Source organism: Fringilla coelebs (genome assembly GCF_963513975.1).
Source record: "Fringilla coelebs genome assembly, chromosome: 4".
Lineage (NCBI taxonomy): Eukaryota > Metazoa > Chordata > Aves > Passeriformes > Fringillidae > Fringilla > Fringilla coelebs.
The window spans coordinates 12937508-12962361 of NC_140032.1; the positions used below are offsets into that span (position 1 = coordinate 12937508).

Genomic DNA, 24854 nt, shown 5'->3' on the forward strand with positions numbered 1-24854 from the left:
TGACTTGTGTTTTTACAACCACACTGCAAAAACGCTGGATAGTTTTAGTGGAAATGCCTTTTTTTTTAATCAGCACTATATATATAATGATATATACATATTAAAACAATGAAGTATATGCATCCACCTCTGCTGCATTATGCACAAATACTATGTTTACTTGAACCAAATAAACCCAAAGAAGTTACATCAGCAGCACACCATTAAATATTATGTGTTTGATTTATGATCTTACAAAGGAATATAAGATCTTTGCCCTTTCACTTGCAGTTTTACTGTTCAAAATATTCTTATGTTGTACAATATTTGTTCAAGTGTAAATTACATTTAGCTAAAGAGGCAATATGAATATTGGGTGGATTCTAGGTAGAGCTGACATCTGTTTTCTCACTGCAGCTGAGGAATAATAATTGTATGTATATGTGATTAATCCAAATACACTCAATAACCATTACCTGAAAGAACTTTCTTTCTCCTAGAGAAAATATCCAGTTGAATGTGACCAAAGCACAGGCATACACATGCTTTGCAGAATGAAAAATGAAGTAGAGGCCTTTCTGGAGGAACTTGATAAGCTAAATTCAGACTCTCCTGCCCTGGTTGAGTCCCACTGATTTATTTGGACTGTCTGGGAGTAGCCAAAGCCAGAACAGGAGCACTAAGGCATTAGGAGGTGTACAGTAAAACCATTTTTTTAACACAATGAGGTTTCCAACACATCAAGATTCATTCTCCCTGATCTCAAGAGAAAACAGAAATGAGGAGATATGAAGTGGCCATTAGCCAAGAAAACAGATTTTTATTTAAGTCTGACTCCTGTGTTGCAGGTACGTTTTGGGGTGGTTTGATGCTTCCTGTTTCTGTGAATCAGGAAAACAGAATAATAACTAAACCAAATTTCCTTCTAGATTTGGCCTGTATGGTTTGACCTGAGACTCCTTGGATAGCTCTGCTGTTAGCATTTGAAACTAGTTCTGCAGTCTTCTTTCTATGTCTGTCTATTTTCAGATGCTCCAGCCTTTTCCAGGGAGGGCCACAGGCTGTGCTGACAGAACCTCAGTAGGTCTTAGCAGCCATCAGGTCTTGTTAAAATTGTTGCTGTCCTTCCACACAAAACACATTGGATGAGTAACCAAGTGCACACAGACATATATATTCAATACTGCTAATAAAATCCCCTGCTTGAATGGACATAGATAGGAGAAACATGAACAGAGCCTAAAAATTAAATTAAGGATCATAAAATGGTTTGGGCAGTCATAAGGAGTCACATTCCATCATGCTCTGCTCATGGTAAGTGCATTAGTGAAGAAAGACTCTGCTTAAATTAAGGAAGAAATGAATTTCTGCTGACAGAATGATAGAGCCAGGCATGCCTTTGAAGTGAATGAAGAGTACAAATCTGCATAGCTCCACAGGTTTCTGAGTGAAATAGAAATAGGCTGGGAAACTTACTAGTTAGATAGAGACACATAATCAAAAAGAAGTTTCAGAGTGGTTTCATCTCACTAATGATGAATCATGATGTTTCTGATCATATTTAGGGCCTTTGTATTTAAATTGCATTACAATGTCTCAATTCTTCATGATTAATGAGTGTTTTAGTCTCAATATAAACTAATTATGTTAATATGTTTTTATAATTATTCAGAATTTATTTGCAATTAGAAAGAATTTAAGATCTTTGTATGCAAAACCAATTTTATTTGAAATTCAGTTAATTTTGTTTTGAACTGTGCAATGCATTTCAGTCTGATCATGTTTGCATACTTCACTTTCTTCAGTGGAAGTGAAACATTTCTGTGCTGTCAAAAGACTTTCATTTCAGAACTCTTGACTGGTCCAAAGTGGCTTTTTCACAGCAGTTCATTTCTGTATTTTGCTTCCTTGTGAAGGCAGCTGCAGGCTGGGATCCTGGCTGGAGTGCCCCTCCCTGTCAGAGCAGTGCCCACTGCATGGCCTGGGCTTTGTTCCCTGAGCTGGAGCTGCTGGGCAGGGGGAGCTGTGAACAGCCCCAGGGGCTGGATCCACTCAAGGGATGCAAGGATCAGACCCCAATACCTGTGAAGAAGCGTCACATCACGGAAATGTAGTCCAGCTTTGAACTGGGCCAGAAGGAGGTCTGGAAAGGTAAACCTGAATTCCATTCAAACTTTCAAAACCAGCTTTGTTTTCCCAGCATAAGGCATAATTTTTATCTGGGAAAGTAACAGCATTTTTAATTTGGCAACAAGTTCATTTATCCGTTAAAATTCTTTTCAGAGGAAAAGTCAGTTTCAAAAGAAAAAAGAAACAGGGTGACAGTTCTTATCTTCCATCTATGTCACATTTCAAATAAGACAAAGGGGAAGTAACCTTTTCCCTTATTAAAATGGGGAGAAAATCTCAGTACCAGGGTGTTGGGAAAGCAGCAATGTGATTTTATTTATACCTCTCTTATTTCTATATTCTATAAATAAATAGCTGGTAGCACAGATAAAAGAGTGGGCTAAAGAACATCTGCTGTGATGCACTACAGACATTCTGATTTCCTTATGTCAATCCTCCTACAAGGCAGTACTTCACATGCAATTTAGTACACACTTTATGACATTCACAGAATATTTAGACCATGCATGGTTTGTTCATCCAAAGCAGTGCCAGCATCATGGGGCTTCTACACTGTAATTAGTGAAATCCACCTCACATCACATCATCAAAATGAGTGGGGTTTTCCCTAAATGGCTGGGAAATTTTCTGAATGTGTTTGTTAAAATGAATACTGGAAAGAACTGAAAGAGCCTTCCATTTTTCAAAATGCTATAAAAACAGACTAGAAGAATTTGGTGAATCAGCTAATAATTTACACTATTACAGAACAGGCATGTGTTGCCACAACCAGAACTAAAATTGAAATTCTAAAGAAAATTAGCATTTGAAAGTAACCAAGCTGCTAAGTAAAAAAGATCTAAGGACTGATTCTCAAAACTCTTCTTCCTTTTTAATTCTGTGAAAGAACATAATTGTATTTCTAATGCTATTCTATAAAAGCTGCAAAAAAAAAAAAGAAAAAAAGATGAGATTTTGCATTCACAAGGAAACTGTGACTCCTTGGTAAACAAGAATCTGTTTGAACCCAGGATCAAATTAAAATTTCTTTCTAGAGCTGCTTATTAAATAAGCCAATAAGCCAAATTAAAATGATGCTGCCATTAAATACATCTATTCTGAAGAACATATCAGGCAGCTACCTGAGGCCTGTAAAACAAAGTTTTCTCCTTAGACAAGTAGAATAGACTGCAAATCATTACAGCTTTTCTCTGAAGAAAGTTTAAACTGAAACTCCTGAATGCCATCCCACAATCTCCAGACCTTGCCTGGGAAATTGGAGGTCTGTCAGCAAACCAAAAACCAAGAAAAGACATCTGGTGCTTTTAGGGATGTGGGTGTCAGCTTCTGTGAGCCGCAGGGAGGGATTTGTCTGCCAGCCACTGAAGTCAGGACAGAGTCTTACAGCTGTGAACTGCAGTAGGATTTTGTGGTACTCACATTCTCTGAACAGAGAGAGACATAATTCTCTCTCCCAGGATGTTTCCTGGGGAAGGCAGCGCAGAGGGAGAAGAGAGAACAATTCTTATCTCAACTTGCTGCTCCTGTTGTTTGGCACGTGTGGAATGTGTTATGGGGATGGGTTACCAAAAGTGAGGGTTGTTTGGATTGATTGGCCAGTTGGGTCAGGGCTGTGTCGTGGTTGTTGCCAGACAGTCACAGGGTTTTCTTTAGTACCTCTGTAGTACAGTTATAGTATAGTGTTAGTGTAATATAGTATAGCTTAATAAAGCACTCCTTCAGCCTCCTGAAATCATGGAGTCAGAGCACATTATTCACCCCGATGGGGTGGTCCTGAATTAGTGGGGTTGTGGTCTAAGAACACCAACATCAGTTTGTGCCTAAAGGCTGCTGAGAGGGAGCCCTGGTAAAGGCTTCACCAGCAGCACCAGGGACTCCAGGGGCTGCTGTTATCGTTATCCTGTGGAAAAACAAGAGTTTCTTGTTCTGTGGAAGGTGTGGGGATGCTTAGCTGCTGCTTTGCTCCACAAGAATTTTAGCACAAATTGGATGAAATTAGCCGTTCTTTCTGAAGGATTGAGCACAGATAGGTGTTTACTGGCAAAGATTAGTTATACTGATAGAAGAGCTCTTGTGGCTGCATCTCTTTCCCATGGTGGTTTTTGGGACCATTAGATTAAAAAATAAAGTTAATTTTTTTACCTTTATGCCTCTTTAAAACTAGTCCAAATTTTTACCATAACAATTCCTCACTGGAGATTTTAGTGCTCTGCCTCCATCTTCAGACAGGTTACTCTGTTTCAGAGGCATACAGCAGTACTCTCAGGTGGCTGGGGGGAAAAATAGAGTAAATGAAAAGCCAGTTCTTGTCTGTGATGGTTTCTGTGAGCAAATCCAGGAGGAGGTGAGAGAAAAAACTATTCTTATAAATAAATAATCTCGGTCTGAAGGATACAAAGCAATATGGAAGTTTTGTTCCTATGAGTGAGGATGTGACTTCAGCTCCAATGAAAGCAAACAGAAAGTTACCTAGCTTTGGAGTCTTTCTCATCATTTTGCTTTGTGCCTTGATTCCATTTTTCATCTTTTTTATGGGAGAAGGAATAGAAAGAGCTACAAAATCAAAAGGTCTTCACTGATCTCAGCTGAAATGAAAAATTTCTGCGTATTGATTCATGATTTCTGCTTCACTATTATTGCTGTCTGTGTCCATTTAGAGTGAGCGCATTTTTGATTTTTTTTTTCTGAAATCAGAACATTTGAAGAAATTCTCCTTTTCTATTTGCTTTTGCTTTTCCCAGGAAAGATTTCTATTTTCATGCAGCCTAATAATGAGAGGAAGTAGAAAATATTTGTATTTCCCACCATCATAAACATATGCTTTGGACCCTACACCACAGCAAAGATCTCTCACCAACTGTATTTTAGCCCTTTATGAACCTTTCCATGTGATGCTATGAAGAGAGCACATCAAGGAAGGGAGCACATCCAGGAACAGACTTGTTTGAAAAGCTGGCAAGAAAATGAGGCAATCAGCGAGACACCACGTCTGGCATGCTGCAGCAGCAGGAACAGGGGAGAGCACAAGCACATCCCTTCTGGTGGCAGTAAGGGTGTTTGGACTAGATTAAGCTGATTGTGACACCCTGTGACACACCTCTGATGCTGCTGTGGTTACAAGTCTGGCTGTAAGGGCAGTGAAATGACATGGTCACTTCCACAGGGAAGTTATAATGCTGGTTAGTGCAGAATGTGTGTATTTTCCTTTAACAGGAATTGCTTTGTATCAAAGTAGAGATCAAACTCTGACCCCTGCCACGTTAATAGACACCGACACCAATTCTCCCTCACATGGAAGTGAGCACAGGCAATAAAGACTAATTTAAAACTATCTGCTAAGCATATCTTTTGACTTTGATGGCAATTCCAGGAAGACAACCAATTAATTTTCTGAAAATAAGTAAGAAGAGCAGTAAACATCCTATATCAGAAAAATTTAAGCTAATATAAAGTTCAATTGCTATTATTTGAAGGAAAAGTTAATAATTAATGAATTTTAAATTGTTTCTTATTAATAAACAACAACAAAAAGGAGGTCAAATATTGCTGTCAGAGCTTGGCAGAAGATATAAGGAACATGAAATATGTCTTATCATGGCAAAAAGTCATCTGGACGATCTAGTAGGAGTCAAGCCTAAATTCATAGCATGTCCTCATTGGCAGTGCAGTACAAAACAGGAAAGAATGACTGTCTGTGTAACATCACCACTGATAATGTCAGCTGCAAAAAAATTAGCACAGGCAATGACATGTTTTAGTTGTCTTTTTTTTGGGGATAATGCAAAATCTTCAGAAATCCTGATGATGACTAATGGTACAGACAATTACCAAGGTGAGGCTCCCTTGACAAATACTTAAGATTTAAAACAGCAGCAGCTGAGATGGCTTAAAAGGAAAAAGAGACAAAATACAACAGTGGCAAGCATGAATGGAGGATAACACTGCAAAAAGTCAATTAAATTTATAATAATTCCTGTCCCAGGATGTCATCAATTGAAAGGCAAGTTCAGAAAGGGATAGAACTAGCACATAGTGGGAAAGACTCAGAAGAGAGATTTGTGACTAAGAAGAGAGATTTGTGCAGAGCTGACCCTTTGCAGGGCAACCACAAATAACACTCTTTTGATACTTCCATGCCCATGGAGGTGGAGGGTCACTGATCTGATCAGTCTGACAGTGTGATACCATGGACTGAGAATGAGAATTTGAATGGTTGTGATAGGCTGTCAGCCAGATGATCTTGATTGTGTCAGTCAGTTTGGTGTAATCCTTCAGCAGCATAATTTTAAAGCAGACCTTTTCAACATCTCATTATCTTCTGTTGTGATATCTGGTTAAGCATCCATAAACTGAGCTAAAAAATCCCCAGAACAATTGGACTTCAAATACATAGGCTTTTGCTATTAGACTTAACAGAAAAGCAAAAGCAATTTAGAGTACCAAATCTATGACTCTTTTTCAAGAAAGGGCAAATAGCACTAGATTGTTGTGAAAAGCCTGTAGCAGTTGATCAGGGATTTTACATGTTGGTGTATAACTCAGGGCTATGAAAAATGTCATGAGAGGTCAGATGTTCCTCTGGATGGACTGAAATATGGCAACAATCCTCACCTTTGCTAAATAACTGATACTGATGTCTGGAAATGACCAGAGCCTGGTTAACACAATCCTGAAGTCAGAAAAGATTTGCTAGCAGTTGAAAGCAGCACACAGCGTGGCAGGTATGTTCACTTCTTGTGCACAGGATTCAGTGTGACTGATCACTGGAGCTGGCCACGTGAAAATGGCCACACCATTCCATGATTCCATGAAAGGACATGATTCTCTCTCTATTTAGGCTGGCCCTGAAGCTAAGTGACATGAATAACTGGAATTATTAGGTTATAATAAGGTTTGATGCATTGGCTAACAGAGTTCATAGCCCTGACCTCACTGTCACACAGAAATGATCAGGATTTACTCAGTGAAATCTTCAGTATAACCACAGCTTAGTTTATCATAACAGAACTGTTTTGGCTGCTTCTATGTTCAGGTAACCTATTTTCCAGTGGAAAGGTTTCCTTTCATTGACTCATTTGGCTCAGTGGAAAGTAATTGCAACTTCTCATCCATGTATCCTATTATAACCAGCAGTTTACAAAATTTTACTATTATAAACCCACAAGTCAGTGAATTATTTTTTAGATCAGTGAAAGTGTCAATTAAAGATCCTTTTTGTTGCCATCAAAAGAGTTCTGTTTTGTGGCAGGACAGAGATTTGGTTCAGAAAAGCTGTTAACTTAGCAGCAGCACTGGAAACATCAGAAGTCATCAAGGAGCAGCTGGATTGATGTCCTGGCCCTTATCACAGCCAGTGAATAGCAGGGAAGCCTCTGAGAGTCTCCATGCTTTTCATAGCTCTTTCAAAAGACATTGACATTGAAACTAAGGAGAAAAGTTTCAGGACCTGCTCCAGCATAAAGTGTAAGACCTCTGTTAAGTGATAAAACATAGCACCCTTTTGTTGAGAAAAGAGATTCTGATCGACCATGTTGTTCTCTTATGGATGAGCTGACAAAAACAATCTCTGAAATCATTGCAAGGAGAAACAGGTTGACAGGTATAAGCAGCAGAAAAGACACTCCTTGAGAAAATGCATTGCTACAATATAGAAAATCTAAATTTCACTTTACTGTAATAGACTTCCCTGTGAGATCAGGATACACATAATGGACTATGAAGCATCATTTTCAGCTGGAAAGTGGGAATATTCACCTCCCTCAGAGTTTCTATGAAAATAACCTCATTAATAACTGAACTGGAAGGCTCTCTGAGGGAAGTTGCTATGGGAATAAAATGTCAAATATCAGTGTACCAAACTGTTTTCTCCTGCAATAAAATTTATCAGAGTGATCCCCAGGTGAAGGAAAATTCTTTAAATTAAGTTACCAACAAAGTCCTCAGTGAGACATCCATCAATCTTATCCATGCAAAGGTCTCTGTAATTCCAAACATGCCAGAGGAAGCGAATAAACCTCTTTGCTCTCAGCTCCTCAGGGCAGTGGCTCTGAAGGCATTGTTCTTGCAGATCAAAATGAGTCTTGGTGCTATGTTAATGGGAGGCTGGGGACCAGTGTGAAGGAGATTTTACTCAAACACCTAGAGACAGTATGAGTTGTTCTCTTTTTCTAATGAATTCAGAACCCAAGACATGAGGAGTCTCTCTCCAGAGCTGAATATTGAAAAATTATTTCTTCTATTTTTAACCACAACTACAAATTAAATACTTGGGGTGGGTAAGGACAATAAAGATCAGAATTATTCTCATTTAAATTGGGACTGCCTCCCATTTAGTGATTTTAAACCAAAACCATCACCATGGGCTTCAAATAAATGATACAGGTTCTAACTAGCAGCAGAAGTATGCCTGGAGTGTCCCAGCCTGCTCCAGCTGCAGTGGCACATCCCAGGTCCAGCCTGGGCCTGCCTGGGGATCCAGCTGCAGGCAGTGGGGTTGCACATCATTAGCTGTGGGTAGAATGGGGATTGTGAACAGGAAAAGCTGCTCCTCATCATGGAAAAATGCAGTATTTAATTAAATACACAGCACACCTAGTGAGTACATTTAAGGGCCAGATCTCCAGTACAGGAGAATTAAAGAAAATTTCGAGTATTCCATTACTGGCTGACCACAAAGTAGCACCTCAGAGTCCAGCAGACACTGGATACCTCTTAAACTGGCCAGATTTCTATTGACTGTTTAAATAAAAGACACAACATACTTTTATGGGGGCTGACCTCCTCCATTAATTCTGTCTGTTAGCCTACCCATAGTTAAATGACTTTCACTGTGTACTTCAGTGCCCAAGTCACGTTTTATTCAGAGGTGTTGCAAGTGTTTTAAGCTGAGTTATATTTCTTAGAAAAATAATAAAGTCCATTTTAGAGATGGAACCTCACATCCCAGCCTCTGAGGTTGTAAAGGCACTGACCTGAACTTATATTGGCAGTTCTGATTTTTAGAATTATTTGGAGCCAGGAAGAGGCTTCTTTTTGATTCTAGCTAGGGTTCATAATATTTTTCTGTGAATCATCTATGTACATAAGAATCACTCCACCTTCTCTGCCATTTTGGAGGAAAGCAGGTCTCACCAGAGGGTTTTTTTTTACCTACATGCTCCAGATTAACTATTATTGATCAAATATGATCAATTTTTTCCAACTTCAGATGAAGTGATATCCTGCCCTATTAATTATCATTAACACCTTTGAATACATCACTTTTTTTGTGGTTGTTTCTATTCAGGGTGGTGTAGAAAGGATAGGGTAAAAAACTGATTATAACAGCTATATTTAATTCATAAAAACGTCCATAATTTCAGTGCAAGGCATATTTCTTCATCTCAGTGTTTACAGGTAAATATTTGATGATGGAATAATTTTTCTATGGCGACTGAAAAAAATGGGCTGACTGCTGTACAGAAAATGACCAGCTAACTGTAGAAGTTTCTTTACTTGGTGCTGATGATTTATTCTCTCATTATTGTGCTTCTTACCTCTGGGAAATCCTTGTACACTTATTTACAAGTTATTTATAAGTATCCTTACTTACACTCCACAAGCAATTCCACCAAAGCTGATAGGACTATTCACTGCAGAAAACACTAAATATGAATAAAGCAAGCAGGCATTTTATCTTATCTACCCACTGCTAAGATTAGGAGTTGTCATTGTTTCAGCTGGAATAGAGTTAATTTTCTTCTTTGTAGCTATTATAGTGTTGTTTCTTATTATTGTTATCATCACTATTATAATTTACTTTATTTCTATATTTTATTACTTTATTCTACATATATACTTTACTTCTATACTTTATTACTATATTCTTATCTCAACCCACACTTTTTACCTTATTCTGATTCTCCTCTCTATGCAGCTGGGAAGGGGGGCAGAGTGAGCCAGGAGGTGTGTGGTATTTTGTTGCCATCTGAGATTAAAACCAGAACTGAAGGGAAATATTAAAGACTTCAAGCAAAGCAAACATAGATACACTTATGAAACAAACCAAATCCCCCTCAGGTCAGCTGGTGCAGAGGTGACTGAGGAGAGGAGGAGGACTTCAGACCAGCCACAATTCCCTGTTAATGCCTGGGTGTTGGCATTAACAGCAGAAGGTCAGTAGACGCTAAGCTACAACTTAGATTTACCTCATATCATCCCACAACAGGCAAAAATAAAAATATTCACTTGGCAAGCAGGGTGGGGAGCTGATAGATATTAATGCAAAGAACACAGGTTCTAATTTTAACCACAGAAGTTATTAGGTGCAAAGCGCAAACAAATAGTGAGCTGCAGAGGATAAAATTGCTCAATGTAGCAGAAGGCTTCTTAGTGCCTGAACATTCAGTGGCACTAAATGTGCTATACCATTTCTGTATAACCACAGAAATAGAACCTCAAATAAGTTTAATTATAGATGTTAGATGAAAATAATGAATATTGGTGACTCAGTTCTAGAGTTCCCTACTGCATACACTGGGTTTGTTTTGATGAGAGTAAAATATATTTAAAAAATCTGTGTACATATAGGAAAAAGAGGGAAAGAGAGAGGTAGTCTCTAAAATATATGTGTATTTATATTATATTTTCTTAACTAGAATAAAATGGCAAATTGTATATCAGAGCTTCTTCTGGCTATATATGAAAATAATTTTAAACAACCTTGGCTTCTTCACAGTACAGAATGGAAAGCTTACAACACAGCAAAAAAAAAATCTTGTGGCTTTATTTTTTATTTACAGGTTGTGAAAAGGACTGGAAATCATATCATTAAAGACTAGAAGGAACATGTTGTGTACAACGGTTGCCATCAATCTTTCTTGGGTGATCTGCTGGGGTGTATTCTTCTTTTCCAAATTGGAATGTGGTGCTTCAGGAACATCTTTACAATATCCAGGACATCCTGTCATTCCAAAATTCAGGATGTCATTGATCCACATATGTCTGTGGATCCCAGAATGTGCATGAACTACCTATGACAGGAAGGTTAGAGGGCTGAGAGCAGCCTGCAGTTACTCTCAAGTATTTGTATGCCCAGATAAGCACTTAAAATTCTCTGCATCTCACAAGTGAGAAACCTGAATGCCCCAATCTTTCCTCTGAAATGGACAGCTACAACAGCAAAAGGGGTGCCTTCTGTTATGGCATTTTAGAATAATCCATGACTCTGCTTCATCTGACACCCCTGAGACAGACTGATGGCTCCTGGCTTGGGAGCATCCCGGATCTGAAGTCAAGGCAGCACTCAGCCTAAGTGCTTGAAACCATGCTGTCTCTTCACTGCCACACACTACTCAATCTTTTCTAAACAGCAGACATAACCTCGCCTCACTCTCAGAAAAGCCTTGTGAAAGCCATTCAGAGAGCAGATATTATCCCAGCAACATCTGGAATTTGCCTCCACTTGGATGTCCTGCCTCCCACAGCCACAGCCAACACCTGTGAATCTGATGCCCAGTCCTTTTCCCAAACTATGATTAAAAAAAAAAAAAGAAAACAAGGACAAGATAGACTGGATGACTGTCAATAAGTGTTTTTTTGCTATTTTGAAGCTGCCCAGGCAACTTTATTGTAGCTGCTCCCTTCCCCTGTTGTCAACAGAGAGCTCACTAAATCCAAAAGAAAGAGAAAAATGATTGCCCTGCTGAACGTTTGGATCGACAGCATTAACTACTCTATGACTCCTTTCCAGCAAAATTGCACAGCACTTAGTGCTGACAATTTTATTCAATAAGGATCAATAAATCCTTCCAGAAAGTCTTTCAATACTGAGATTTTTATGGAGAATTTCACACTAAAGATATATTTCTCTTTCTAAAGTACTTTTCATCTGCTATTATTATTTGCACCATACAAAAACCTCTAGTTTAATAACAGCTCAAAAACTCGAGCAAGAGATCTCAAAGACGTCACTGGGCAGGAAAAGATGTGGCAATAAGGGCATAATTGGCATGCAGTCACTGAAAAATCACATTAAAAGGCTGGGCAGAGAAGAATCTCATGAATCTGCACAAAACTTCTGGCAAATCTGTTCCTCGTGTTATGTCCAAACCAATCTCAATAAAAGCTAACTTGGTTTTACAGCAATTCCCCACACATAAGATTGTATTTCTGTAGTTTTCACACGCTAAAAGAGTCAAATACAATCTGGGCTTAAGAGAATGACTTTTCCTACTTCTCAAAGTGATCTTTTGATGATCTCTTGTTGCTTGACTTCAAACTCTGTGTAGCAGTTCACAGTCCTTAAGATGTGGTATTGCCCCAAAAGCATTTGCAGGCTTTACAGCTTGGAAAAAGATTTATCTAAACCTCACCCCAAAAGGCACAAAATCAATCTTCCTAACATAATGTGAAAGCAGTCCAGGGGGAAGTGGAAGATATTTTCAGAAAGGTGTGAAGGACACTCAGGAGGCTGACAGAGATTTTGTGATTCTATTGCATCTTTTTTTTAACAAGGTAGCTAAGAACAGTTCTCATTGCTCAGCAAGGGAGGTGGAACAATCTCAAAAGGAAATAATAATTACTGGAAGGATTAACTCAGTTTGCATTTTTATATCTTCTATAAGGAACAGAAGGTGTTCCCTTATCGCAGCAAAAATAGGAAAAAGAAGGAAAGTATTTTTTGTCCATTGCAGCAGGTTGCCTTGTAGTGTATTTATCTTACTAAATACAACAGCCCTTCTTACACAGAACAGTGTTAACAATAGAATGATGAAATCACTGCTCTATTTTATTCAGGATCATACCAAGCAAAAAAATGAGAGAGCAGAAAAGTACATCAGGTGTAGAACTTATCTACATGTTTCTAAATTTCAAAGAATTAGAATTTATATTTATTTCTTAAAGAAAAAGAAAAAAGAAAGAGCATGACAAAGAAAATGGGAATAATCACAAAATCAAAAAAATATTACCAGATAGAAGTTAAAAGCACTGATTTAATTAATATTTTGAGTCAAATAAGCAAACTGTAGGGTAGATTTCATGAATATATCTAAAGAAGTTTTTTTCAAAATAGACCAAAATAGAAAAAGTTTAATGAAGTATAAAACAGAAAAATTCATATTATGTTCTGATATTATAAAGAAAATATTTATGGAAATATAAAATTTGGGAAATAAATTTCAGATTCATCAACCATATTCAGTTATCATTATAGCCTCAAAAACCTGTTTAAATAAGCTGCCACCAACCCTGGTAAAGCTTTCTAAGAAGCATCCTTCAATTTAAAAGGAAAATACCTTTGTCTTAATTACAGGAGGAATGAAACTTAGGTGTCTACATTGTACTGAATACCCATATCAGAAAATGCAATACCACATTTCTAAGAACAAAAGCATTACAGTGTTTGATACTTTTGTGTCAAGACCTGCTGTCACCTGTGACAGCAATGATAGAAAAAGGGTGTAGGAGAAAAACTGATTATAAAGGATCTTCCATTAGTTGTAGCAGAAATAAATCATATGCAAAACTGGAAGAAGAACCTTGATGTACTGACTACCAGTAAAATAAACTGAAACCAAAGAATCATAGAATATTTTTTATGTTGGAAAGGCATTTAAGATCTTTAAGCCCCACCATAAACCTAACACTGCCAAGTCCACTAAATCCACAAGGCCCCAATCTCCTGTGAGTTTTCCTTGCCAGGCTGGAAAATAAAGAAAGCTGATGGCCTTTAGAAAAGAGGTGGAGAACTAAGGAGACTTACAAACACCTTTTTTCAGAGTTCCAATTTCCAGTGATTAAAACCAGACCTGTCCAGTGACCTCACAAATCCTAGCCTTCCCATCCAGACTGTTTCATTTCCTTATTAAAATACATGCTGATGAGAGTCAAAGCGGAAATTAAGGAGTTAAAGATGAGGTCAAACTGAGCATGTGAGAGACAGCTGCATGTAAATAAATCTTCTAATTATTGGAGTGGAAAATAACTTATTTAGGAGCAAAAGGAAGGAAGGCCTCATTTCTGTGATACAGAAGTACAGCCCTGCTCATACCCTTGTTGATGGATATTTGAGGTGAATGCTGACTGCCTAAGGGAACAGACCAGTGTAGAACATTCAGGTTTTCTTGAGGACAAGCTGAATACACGTCACATGTGATGCTTTCATTCTATTTGCCAGGTTTTAGTAAGTGAGGAGTCTGAAAGGGAAAGCCTGGTAGTACTCACCAGTGAACAGATGCATTCTTTCTTTCCTCTTTCCTCCAGAAATGTGTGTTTTATAAAGGTGCAGTACCATAGTGTAGCATGTTAATAGAATATCTTGGCCTACCTATAAAACTGTACTGTATGCATGCAATATAGAATTTAAACAGTATAATGTTAATTTCTAAGGCTCTAAAATTAAATACAAGGACGTTGCATCAAACATTGTATTAAGAGAATCAGTTCTAAGTCCTGATGAACATATTTATGCTCAACATCCTCTTGTACTGAGAAGGTGGAGGCACCTTGGGCCCCAGCAGTGCTCATCTGCAGATACAGTGTGGCTTGAACATACATTTCTGATAAAGAGAACAGTTTCCTGGGATCAAGTGCAGCCAAATAAAAAACAGTGCTATTCTTCAAAACATTTAATGTATTAGACACTGGACCCTAGAAAGGAAACCAACTTTGTTCTTCCTTAACCATAGGGGGAAAAAACCAAGACATTTGCCTGCTATTTTTTTCTAAGACCCTGTATTTGCTGCTCATGCTGGGTTTTGATTGAGTCCAAGGAAACTCAGAGTATGATTTAGTTAAGAAAATAAGTTTTATTGATCTCTTCAGTTTTTCATGGTTATATAATAATAGTCTTTTACTTTTTCCTGTTGCAGGGAAGCTTACATACACACACACAGAGTGTTCAAAGTACAACAGCAAATTAGGCAGCAGTTCAGCACAGGCCTACATCAGGCAGTAAGTAATGCTATTCAAGGTAATCAATTTAACTAGCTCATGAAACCAAGTGGAGCTGTGCTCAGGAGAGATCCCACACTCTGATGTCCACACTGCTTACTACTGCTGCTCTTCCCCCTCCAAAAAGTCCAGGTTTTCCTGCTGAGTTTGGTGGGTGTCCTGTACCTTTTGTTCCTTCCCCTCACATGTTTTACCCCAACATGATGCTGTGGAGCTCCTCTACCAGAGCTCCTGAACTAGAAGTTTTCCTTTTTAATTTAATACTGTCTAAGAATTTTTACTTTGTATTGATTGATCTCAGTGGCAACCTTTTCTGTTCCACAACTTTTCCATGAGTTCAGCATTAGCTCACTCTGGCTAAGTCAAAATGTTGTGAAAGCACCAAAATAACCTGACATTCTTTCCTCTATCCCACCCTTCAGTGCTTAGTTACAGGTGTCACTGCCCACCAGGCTTTGCTTCAGGATGGTTTCACCTTCTGCCTTCTCAAGCTTGCTTTTTTAATGAGAAATGTAGAAAAGAGTGAGTCTTGTGCTTGGCCAACAAAATCCTGCCTTCTTTGGTTTTATGCCCACATTCAGAAAATACTGTACAAAGTTCTGGTGAGACAGCTCTCTGAGGATCTATGGACAAGACCATAATTCCTTACCATCTTTATTTCCCAAAGATTTTCTTGGCCATTTTCTAATTCAGTCAGGTACAACATTTGATTCTAGGCTGAACTTCATTCATTGGACAGTGTGGTACCCAAGGTTCACAAAAAAACTCCCTAGGAGCTACTGCTGGCCTTGTAACCCACATTCCCACATCCACATCAAGGAGCTCTTTCACTTCCATGCCAAGTGCTGTCCAGGGCTCAGTGTCTGTCACACTGCAGCCAGGAAGGCTGGGGCAGGTCTGTTCCCCCTTGTTCTGTCAGAAGCTGTCAGATCTTCTGAACTCTACTGGAAGTGAAGCCAATACTGAGCAGTAGAGTCAGTGTAATATCTCTGTACATTTGCAAACCATTTGCCCTGGGGTAAAACCAAACATTTACTTCTCAGACTGCCACTCCTTCCACCATTCAGCTTTTGCAGTCCTTCAGAACCCAGCTCTCTCAAAGTCTGCTCTTTGGCACAGAAAACAACAGCAGCAAAGGAGCAAAGCCTTTTCACTTCAAGCAACAGCTGTGAGCAGGGATGGGAGACAATGTCTGAATTTGTGAAGGAGGGATTGTAAAAGCAATGGTGTTGAGATTGAGACAATAATCTTGTTTTCTGAGTTTATTTCACAATCAAATTTTTCCTTGATCTTGAATAGGAGTCTCTAAGCTTACCTTGCTCAATGCTTGGTTAACTTTGAATTATTTATACTTACTTATTCACAAAAAGCCTATCTTGATGTCCAGGCACACCACATAACACATACTGCAACAAGGGTAAAATGTTACCTCTCCTGAGCACTTCCTCAATACCAAGCCAACAAGAAATTCCTTCACACTCCTAGAGTCAGGTGTCATGCCAACCACTTCTGCAAATTTTGGAAGTCTACAAAAGCAGCAGCAATGACTTCCATGATACCTTTGTTTAAGATGGAGGTCCTGACAAGGATGTTTCCACTGAAAAACTAAATCTTGGAAATGTACTAAATATTGTTAGGAAGGATCTTGAAAATTTATCTGGACCATCTCTAAGCTATTGCTGGCAGAGATTTTGTTGCATCTGGATGATGTAAAGTTAGCTACAATGGACAAATACTTTAGCTGTCCCTGGAAAGGATCTTTGTTCTAATCCTGACAGTGTGAGGTAAATCTGATATTGCACAACCTTTTTAGGATATTCAAATGGTGGAACAGAGATGCAGCTCATTTGGGGCAGCAAGAAGCTAAGATGAAAGTGCCAGATTCATCTTCTTTAGAGTTCCCTGTAAAAAAGGGAAAACTGATATAGTATTAAACTTCACCTCCAATTATCATTTAGTGTCTGAAGAGATCCACATTATTTGTGTGCATTGTACCAAAGCCCGAGCCAGGAAGATAAGGGCTGATGGTTGTTGCAATGTCACAATATCCCTGGACACAGACCATGTAAACTGTCAACAACAGTTCGGCATTTGGTACCACCATGGCCACCTGAAATTATCATATTGCTCTGTGCTCTCCTTTCTGTCCATATTCTCCCACTGTCTCATATCATGCTGTAAGTGTAAGCTCAACACCGATCTATTTTGCTGTGTGATTGTACAGACACTGCTATTAGGGTTTCTGAAGTGTTTTTCACTACACATAATGATTAATTCCTCTCTAAAGTTCAATAAATGCAAACTAAAATTTTATAAAATTCAACACGGTCATGAAACAAAGTATAAAAAAATCCAGTGGTCTGTATCTAATCTATCCAAAATATGATATTCAGCAAAAAATTATGCCTTTGACAGCTGTGGTTTTCAACAGAACTGCCTTTGAGCAGTTTTTAAACCACATTTTGGTATTCTTATCCAATTCAGTTCTAAAGGGAACTGGAATATTCATCTTTGCAAGGGAAAAAATAAAATGCCATGTAACACACTGCAGAACTTTCATGAACAAATAAAAATCCAGCAGAAATATTGATCCCACATGATGTGTGCTACTCTCTCTAACAGAAGGTATTTAGGTTCCAACCCTTTATTTAACTGTTCTTTAGGGCTGTATCTTATGAAACAAGCAGTTTGAAGAGAGTGTGTTATTATCCTCATGATCCGAGGGGTGTGCAACAGCTCTGTGACTGCACCAGACCCTGTCCATTACAGCTGTGTGGCAGCTGGATGATGAGCACCATCAGATCACTGACCATAACTGGGCACTGCATCCTCCTCTGCTCTCAATCTCACTCCCTTTGACGTGTAACCATTGCTTTAAATTGGTTCCAAGTAAAACTCTTGTTTGTCATTTTTCCCTATTTCACTTTATGGTTCTTCAGCTTTCACTGCACTTATACATAAACTCAGCCATTATGCTCAGAGTTTAGCTACCTGAATCCATACCAATTTCAGGCATTTTTCTTAGGCTCTTTATCTGGGTTTTAGGCTTTTAGTACAAGTCTTTGCAGCAGCTGGCCATTTAATAATGATGTTTTCTGACACTCGCCAACAATTTTAAATCCTTAATTTAGGCTGAAGGCTTTTCTGCAGAGGAGAGGTAGAAATCAATTTTAAATTACAACTTGAAATTGGAAGTTTAGCTCCAGAGGACAGATGCTATATTCTCTAGTACAGAAGATTTCCATTGAGCTCTGCAGTTATGACACTGCAGCAGAACAAAGCCTTGTGGCTCAGGCGGGGAAGTGGGACTTGAGCACTTCCCCGAAGTAGATAAATAAGCACTACAGTGAGTCAGGTCCTGGCCACGGAGGATAAGCCAAGGCATGTTCTGTGCCTCATTCCCCACAGACAAGGCCACACTCATGGGGCACAGCTGTCACAATGACCTCCACAGAGGGGTGCTTGAGCTCTGCAGCTTCAGGGTGCTCATGGAAGGTTCTCTGGAAATACACATTTACCTTGCATGTAAAGTCATGTACACCAAAACCAAAAATAAGCTCTTGAAAAGTTCAGTATACTTATTTCTAAAAGTGACTGTAGCAAAGCTGACTTTTTAAACCCCAAATAATCAAATACAACTGCCATATCACTTGGCAGGATCAGCTTCTAACTTCTACCACTTTGTTTCTTACCCTTTCCTCTGTACCTTCCACCACAATGTAGGCAAATGCATGATTCCTGTTTGATAGTGGTAATATCTCTCCTGAGTCAGCTCTTTTCTAAATTACTCTTTTTGACTATTTAATTTTCACACTTTGAATACGATTGAAATTTTAACTGAACACAGTCAAGCAAATCCAGCATGAAAGACACTCTTTACAGTCACTAGGTTATTGCTAATATATTCATTACTTGTGATATTTACTGAGAATTTGCAAGGAGAATTTACCAATGGTGAATATTAGCCTTACGCTTCTATTGCCATTCTTGTGAGCATATTGCTGTTTTTGAAAAGTTGAACATGAGGAAAAATCTACTTCTTGGCTCTCCTGATATACACTGGACATACATATTCAGGAGAGGGTAGTTGTTATGGGAATAGGAAATATTCAAGGTGAAGAGAGTCAGGCTCCTTTGCTTCGGTGTTATTAACCAAAGAAAAACTGTTTTCCTTTTACCTAAATTGACACCTGACCTGTGTATGACTACACATAATTTGTGTAGTATCTTGCTTAAAATGCCTTTTAAATGTCTGTAAAAGTGTTATAGTTCCACACCATATTAGGGTCTTGCTTTGGTAAGGGGTAGTGATGCTGCACAACACCAGATGTAGTTCTCTATCCAACCTATACAGCAATAAAAATCAAGAAATGGAATGTGTTTTTCTATATCTTTAGCCAGAGTACAAGGTCTAGGCAAACAAAGGGCTCTGTTCCCTGGATCATTCCTAGCTGTTGTTGTGCCTTAACCTAGGCTAAGAAGAGAAAATTAGATAAATACAACATGCTTTTACCAGAAGTTTTTTGCACATGAGTAACCAGACATTTTTCCTTGATGACAAACTTATTTTGTAGATGGTAGAGTTGGCTTAAATTTAATTTTTTTCAGTTTCAGTAGAATGAGATGTAAGAAAGTATAAGCAAAGCTGAATAAGGTGAGGATAAACTGACAAAAGGCAAGGTGGGCAACTGTGCTGGTTTTGGCTGGAATAGAGTTAAGTTTTTTCAGAGCAGCAAGTGTGGGGCTGTGTTTGGGGTGTGTGCTGGAAACAGAGCTGGCAGCTCAGGGATGTTTTAGCTATTGCTGAGCAGCACTTGCACAGAGCCAAGGCCTTTCCTGCCCATCATCCCACCCCTCCAGGGAGGAGCTGGGGGTGCACAAGGAGCTGGGAGGGGACACAGCCAGGACAGCTGAGCCAGCTGAGCCAGGGGTGTCCCACACCATATCCCACACCCTGTGGCTCCATGCTCAGTGTACAAAGTTGGATGACAAAGGAAGGGGGAAACATTCAGTGGGATGTCATTTGTCTTCCCAAGCCACCGTCACAGGAGATGGGCTCTGCTCTCCTGGCTATGGCTGAGCACTGCCTGCCCTTGGGAAGCAGTGAATAAATTCCTTGTTTTGCACGGTTTGTGTGCACAGCTTTTGCTTTCCCTATTATAAAGTGTCTTTATCTCAACCCATGTAACTTTTGTTCTTCTGATTCTCTCCCTCATCCCACCTGTAGTGTGAGCAAGAGGTTGTGTGGGGCTGAGGGAGTTACTGCTTGGGTTAAACCAGGCAGTAACAAAGGAAAAAATATTATTTAGAAGTGGGAAATATGAGACTGGCAGGGGTTAAAAGCAAAGAAGATTAAGTCTGGATACAATCCAGCTGAATGCTTACACAAAGTGTTCAGTGGTCCTGATAACTGACATGATCAGTGTGCTCATTATTTAAAACATTGTATTAAAAAGAATCAGAGTGTTGCAAGAAAAGAAGCAAGGGATCATCTTTGAGACTATGAATAACAGAAGTGGACCAAAATTCAGTCCTGCAAAAGGCCATGTACATAGGAACACAAAAACTTCTAATGTGGATTGGAGTTCATTGGTGGAAATTACTGAGCAGGGCACTGACCACAGGGTGACAGAACTATTCACATGGTATGTCCATGAAAAGGGCAATGCATGTAATTATAGACTGTGCTAGAACTTATTTCCAGTAGAGAACAGGATGTATTCTTTCCAACACATGGTCCTGGGGAAAACTCAGCTACAGTTCTGTGTATAGTTTGGGTTATCTCTGTGAAACCAAGACAGGTTCAAATGCAGACAGATGCAGGGCACAGGAAATGAGAAAGCAGTAGAAATCATAGAAAAATAGAGAAGGTTTCCCTACAAATCAAAGAGTGAGGGGATATTTTTGCTGTCTAGCAAAGCCCCAAAATAATCCTGGAGGGGGAGAGCATTTTAAACTAACAAAACTTGAATTAAACATAAATCTTGTAAATAGGTGAAGAAACCTAGTCACAAAAACAGGTGTGAAGTTCTGGAAGAACCTTCTAATAAAAATGGAACACGGAGAACTAATGTAGCTGGTAAAAATGGTAGGCATTACTGCCTTTAAAAAAATTAGTGTATGATAATAATGCATTGTACTGGCTGTAATAACTGGGAACTAACAGCATGTAGTTCAGGCTTCTGGTTCTCTATAATATTTTTCTATTACCCTGAGCATGGAGGGGAGTCTGCATACAGCTTACAGTTTTTAGATCTACTCAGTGGATCAACACCTCTTCTCATCAGAAAGCAGGAGTTGTTACTCTGGAACAGACATTCCATAGGCTTGTCAGGCAGCATCTGGGTGCTCTTCATGCACTATTTCTATATATTTATTTATTAACTAATGCCCTAAGTAACTTTTTTTCTATGATTTCCAGAGTGATGATAAATGGCTTTAAACCTTTACTTCCAAAATTCATGTTTTATTCTACACTCATCATAAACATGCATGGATATAAAATGGCATTGCATTTTTTCTGTTGATTTTTATAATTTTAAGAGGCAGTTGTGACATTATACACAATACAATAAATAGATTAGTTTCTAATATTCCTACATCTTCATACACAACTTACCTATTCCTGTTCCCTATGAAATGATTGCTATTCCTGAGCAATTATACCATCTCAAGAAACAAATCCACTTTCTCTTGTTATACTTTTTCATTAGCTTTTTTTTTTTAAATTACATATTGAATCCAATATTGTGGGAAATGGTGAATTTTATAGCTACTAGTGGGAATATGAAAAAACAGCTTCATTTTGTATTAAATTCTGTTAGATACGTTTTCAAAGAGGAGATGTTTCCCCATATTGTTTAGGTACTTGGGAAAATGCCATCCTGAATAATATTTTGTAAGTACTATTGGAAATTGGTTATTGTTTCAAAAGCAATGGACTCTTCTGAACTAGATGGTTGTGCCAAGCAACATATATTAAGAGGAATAAAAGATTATGTTAGCAACATTCATAATGGGGAAAACCACCTCAGGACAAAACATGCAAAGAATAAATAATGGCCTAATTGAAATCCATAAATACTTCATGTGCTCTTTTTTTATTAGCTGTTAATAACGGCTGCATTGCAGAAATGCTTTCTGGATAGAAAGAGAACTAAGTGCCATGAAGGCATTTCTGCAATAATTTACTATTGAACTTTGTTCATTTGGTTCAAAAACTGACCACAGTTTTGTAGCACGGGGAAAAAAAATAAAGGTGGCAATAATTCATGGAAACTGCTAACTCAGAAGAGCCCAATTAGAAGTCTTCAAAGACAGGAGTATGGCTATCTTTTTACCTTAGGGTGTCTGGACAAGACTAACAGCATGCTTTCACCCTGGAGTATTTCTCAGTGAGTTTCCTCAAGGTTTACAACCCCAACTGAGCATGGTTGAGACTCTGCCTGGGGGGAGGTGATGGGGGCTCTTTCCCACTTGTATGTCTACACAGCATGGCTTATGCTGAAGGTCTGAAATTTTCTATCAGTACAAGGAAATGGCAGCTATGGCTCCACAACACACAAATTGTACACAATCTGTCCCATTCCCCACACAAACAATGGAATGTTATAAACCACTCCTCATCATGCTTTGCCAAGGAATAGGAAATGGTAATGTCATCTTAAATGCAAGATGTAGTCACCCTTTCAAGCAACTTTACATGCATTTAAGACATTTCCCCCGTACTAGGTAAACAAATACAAATATCTCCATGTGCCCTGAACCTATAGGGCAGAACATATATGTTTTGACTTGTTATGAAACCCAGGAAGCCAATATGAGTCTATTAAGGCACAATCACTTCCTAATAAAATATATTGGGAACTTCTGGGGAAGTTCCTCAAAATTAAGCACCCATTGCCAACATATATCCCATAAGTAACATTAAAAACATTTCTACATTAGTATACAAATATCTGCTTTCTAAGAGTGCAGTGTTCTCTCTGCTTCAAGAACCAAAATTATTTTAACTGAAATGCATTCATATAATTCTAATTAAATACAGTCTACATTGGAAAAATTACACTGAAATGCATAAAGAGCAAAGAAACACCACATTTTAGGCAAACTTTTCCATTGCCTTCCACAAACTTTACAAGATACACTTTCTTATGACATATTATCTAGGTAGGGAGTAGAAACTTGGATTAATAGAACACGCTAGAAAAAAGTTTCAGAAAGTAAAGGTGATGGAATAAGTATAGAGTAAGAGAGACATCACCATTTAAAAGAGGCAGCTGGGCAAAGCAACAGCTATAAACAAAACTAAAAGCGTGGGCATCCATCTCACAAACCATGCCCATTCATAAACGCAGGTTTGAAGCTACCTGCCATGTGCTTAAACCCCAGCTGACGATGTGCTAGACTCGAGCCACCCGCCCTCCCGGCGAGGATGGCTGGACAAAGGCGGGCTCTTCCCCGCAGCCGGCAGCCCTCGGGAGGCTCCGCGCCCGCGGCTCCCGCACGGAGCGGGGCCGGACCCGCCCGGCCGGAGGTGCCGCGGCCCCGGCGGCCCCGGGCTGGGCGCGGTTCGGTACCGCGGACAGCTCCGCACTCACCGTCCTCATTCTCGTCGAAGACGGGCGCCCTGTGGGAGTGGCCGCCCCCCATGTTAGTCCGCGGCCGGCTCCGCATCCCCCGCCGCCAGCATCCCGCGGGGCGCGCCGGCGGCACCCCGGCAGCGGGGCAGCTGCCCCCCCGCCGCCTGCCCGGCCCGGCCCGGCCCGGCCCGGCCCGGCCGGGGGAGCCTCCGCAGGGCTAGCAGTCACCCTGCGACATGAAAGCGATCCGTCTGCCCCTGGCAGAGACCGCTGCTGCCTGGCGCGCACCGACTTGGCCCTTCTCTCATCGCGGAGGGGCAGGGGAGGGAGGGAGGGAGTTAGAGGAGGAGGGAGGGATGGAGGGGGGAGGGAGGGAGGAGGCGGAGGTCCTGCTGCCGGTGGCTTTTGGTAAGCGGTAAAAGCTGGATCTACCTGGATCCTCGCGGATCCTCCCTCCTCCGCTTTCCCTCCTCCCTGACCTCCACTGGGGAGCGCGAAGTCCCCGCTCCTGCCCCGGCAGCGGGGTCAGCCCCGCGCCCTGCCCTGCCCTGCCCGCCCCCCCCGGCTGCGATGTCTGATGGGCAGCGGATGCAGAGCCGCTCCTGCCGCCCGGCCGCGCTGGCGGCACCGAGCGCCCATCGCTCCCGAGGCGCGGCAGAGGCGGGAGGGTGACCGCTGCCCTGGGTCCAGATGGTTTTTTGTTTTTCCTCCCGACCGAGAGGGGACGTTCACCGCCCGCAGACCGGCGGGACGCGGCAGGCTGACCGAAGTTCGCTGAGTTTACAAAGTGGCAAAAAGAATCAAAGGGAGCTGCTCCTTTCCCCGCCGCTCCCCGGGCGGGGCGGCCCCGGCAGCGCGGCCGGAGCGGGCGGGGCGGCGCGGGCAGCCCGGCCCCGCAGCGCCACCTGCCGCCCGCGGAGCGGGGCTGCGCAGAGGGACGGGATAAAGACGGGTGCGTGTGAACACGCGTGAGAGTGAGTGTGTGAGTGTGTGCGTGTGAGTGTGTGTGTGAGTGAGTGTGTGTGAGTGTGAGTGTGTGTGTGTGTGTGTGGAGATGGACAGGGTAAAGACGGGTGCGTGTGTACACGTGTGAGAGTGTGTGTGTGAGTGTGTGTGAGTGTGTGAGAGAGTGAGTGTGTGTGTGAGTGAGTGTGTGTGTGTGTGGAGATGGACAGGGTAAAGACGTGTGCGTGTGTACACGTGTGAGAGTGTGTGTGTGAGTGTAAGTGT

At 40.4% G+C, this 24854-nt stretch overlaps 1 protein-coding gene across 2 annotated transcripts in view; it reads right to left on the minus strand.

Moving 5' to 3' along the window:
* The window catches only part of STK32B (serine/threonine kinase 32B), a gene marked incomplete at both ends in the record, with an annotated part of 158589 nt that extends 134871 nt beyond the window's left edge, over window positions 1–23718 (minus strand). The window contains one exon of one of the 2 annotated variants that reach the window (XM_084203941.1): window positions 23643–23718. In XM_084203941.1, the coding sequence (XP_084060067.1) occupies window positions 23643–23718 (76 nt within the window). The remainder of the gene's footprint in view (window positions 1–23642) is intronic. The other variant, XM_084203942.1, reaches the window with a different exon arrangement.
* Window positions 23719–24854: the final 1136 nt, after the last annotated feature.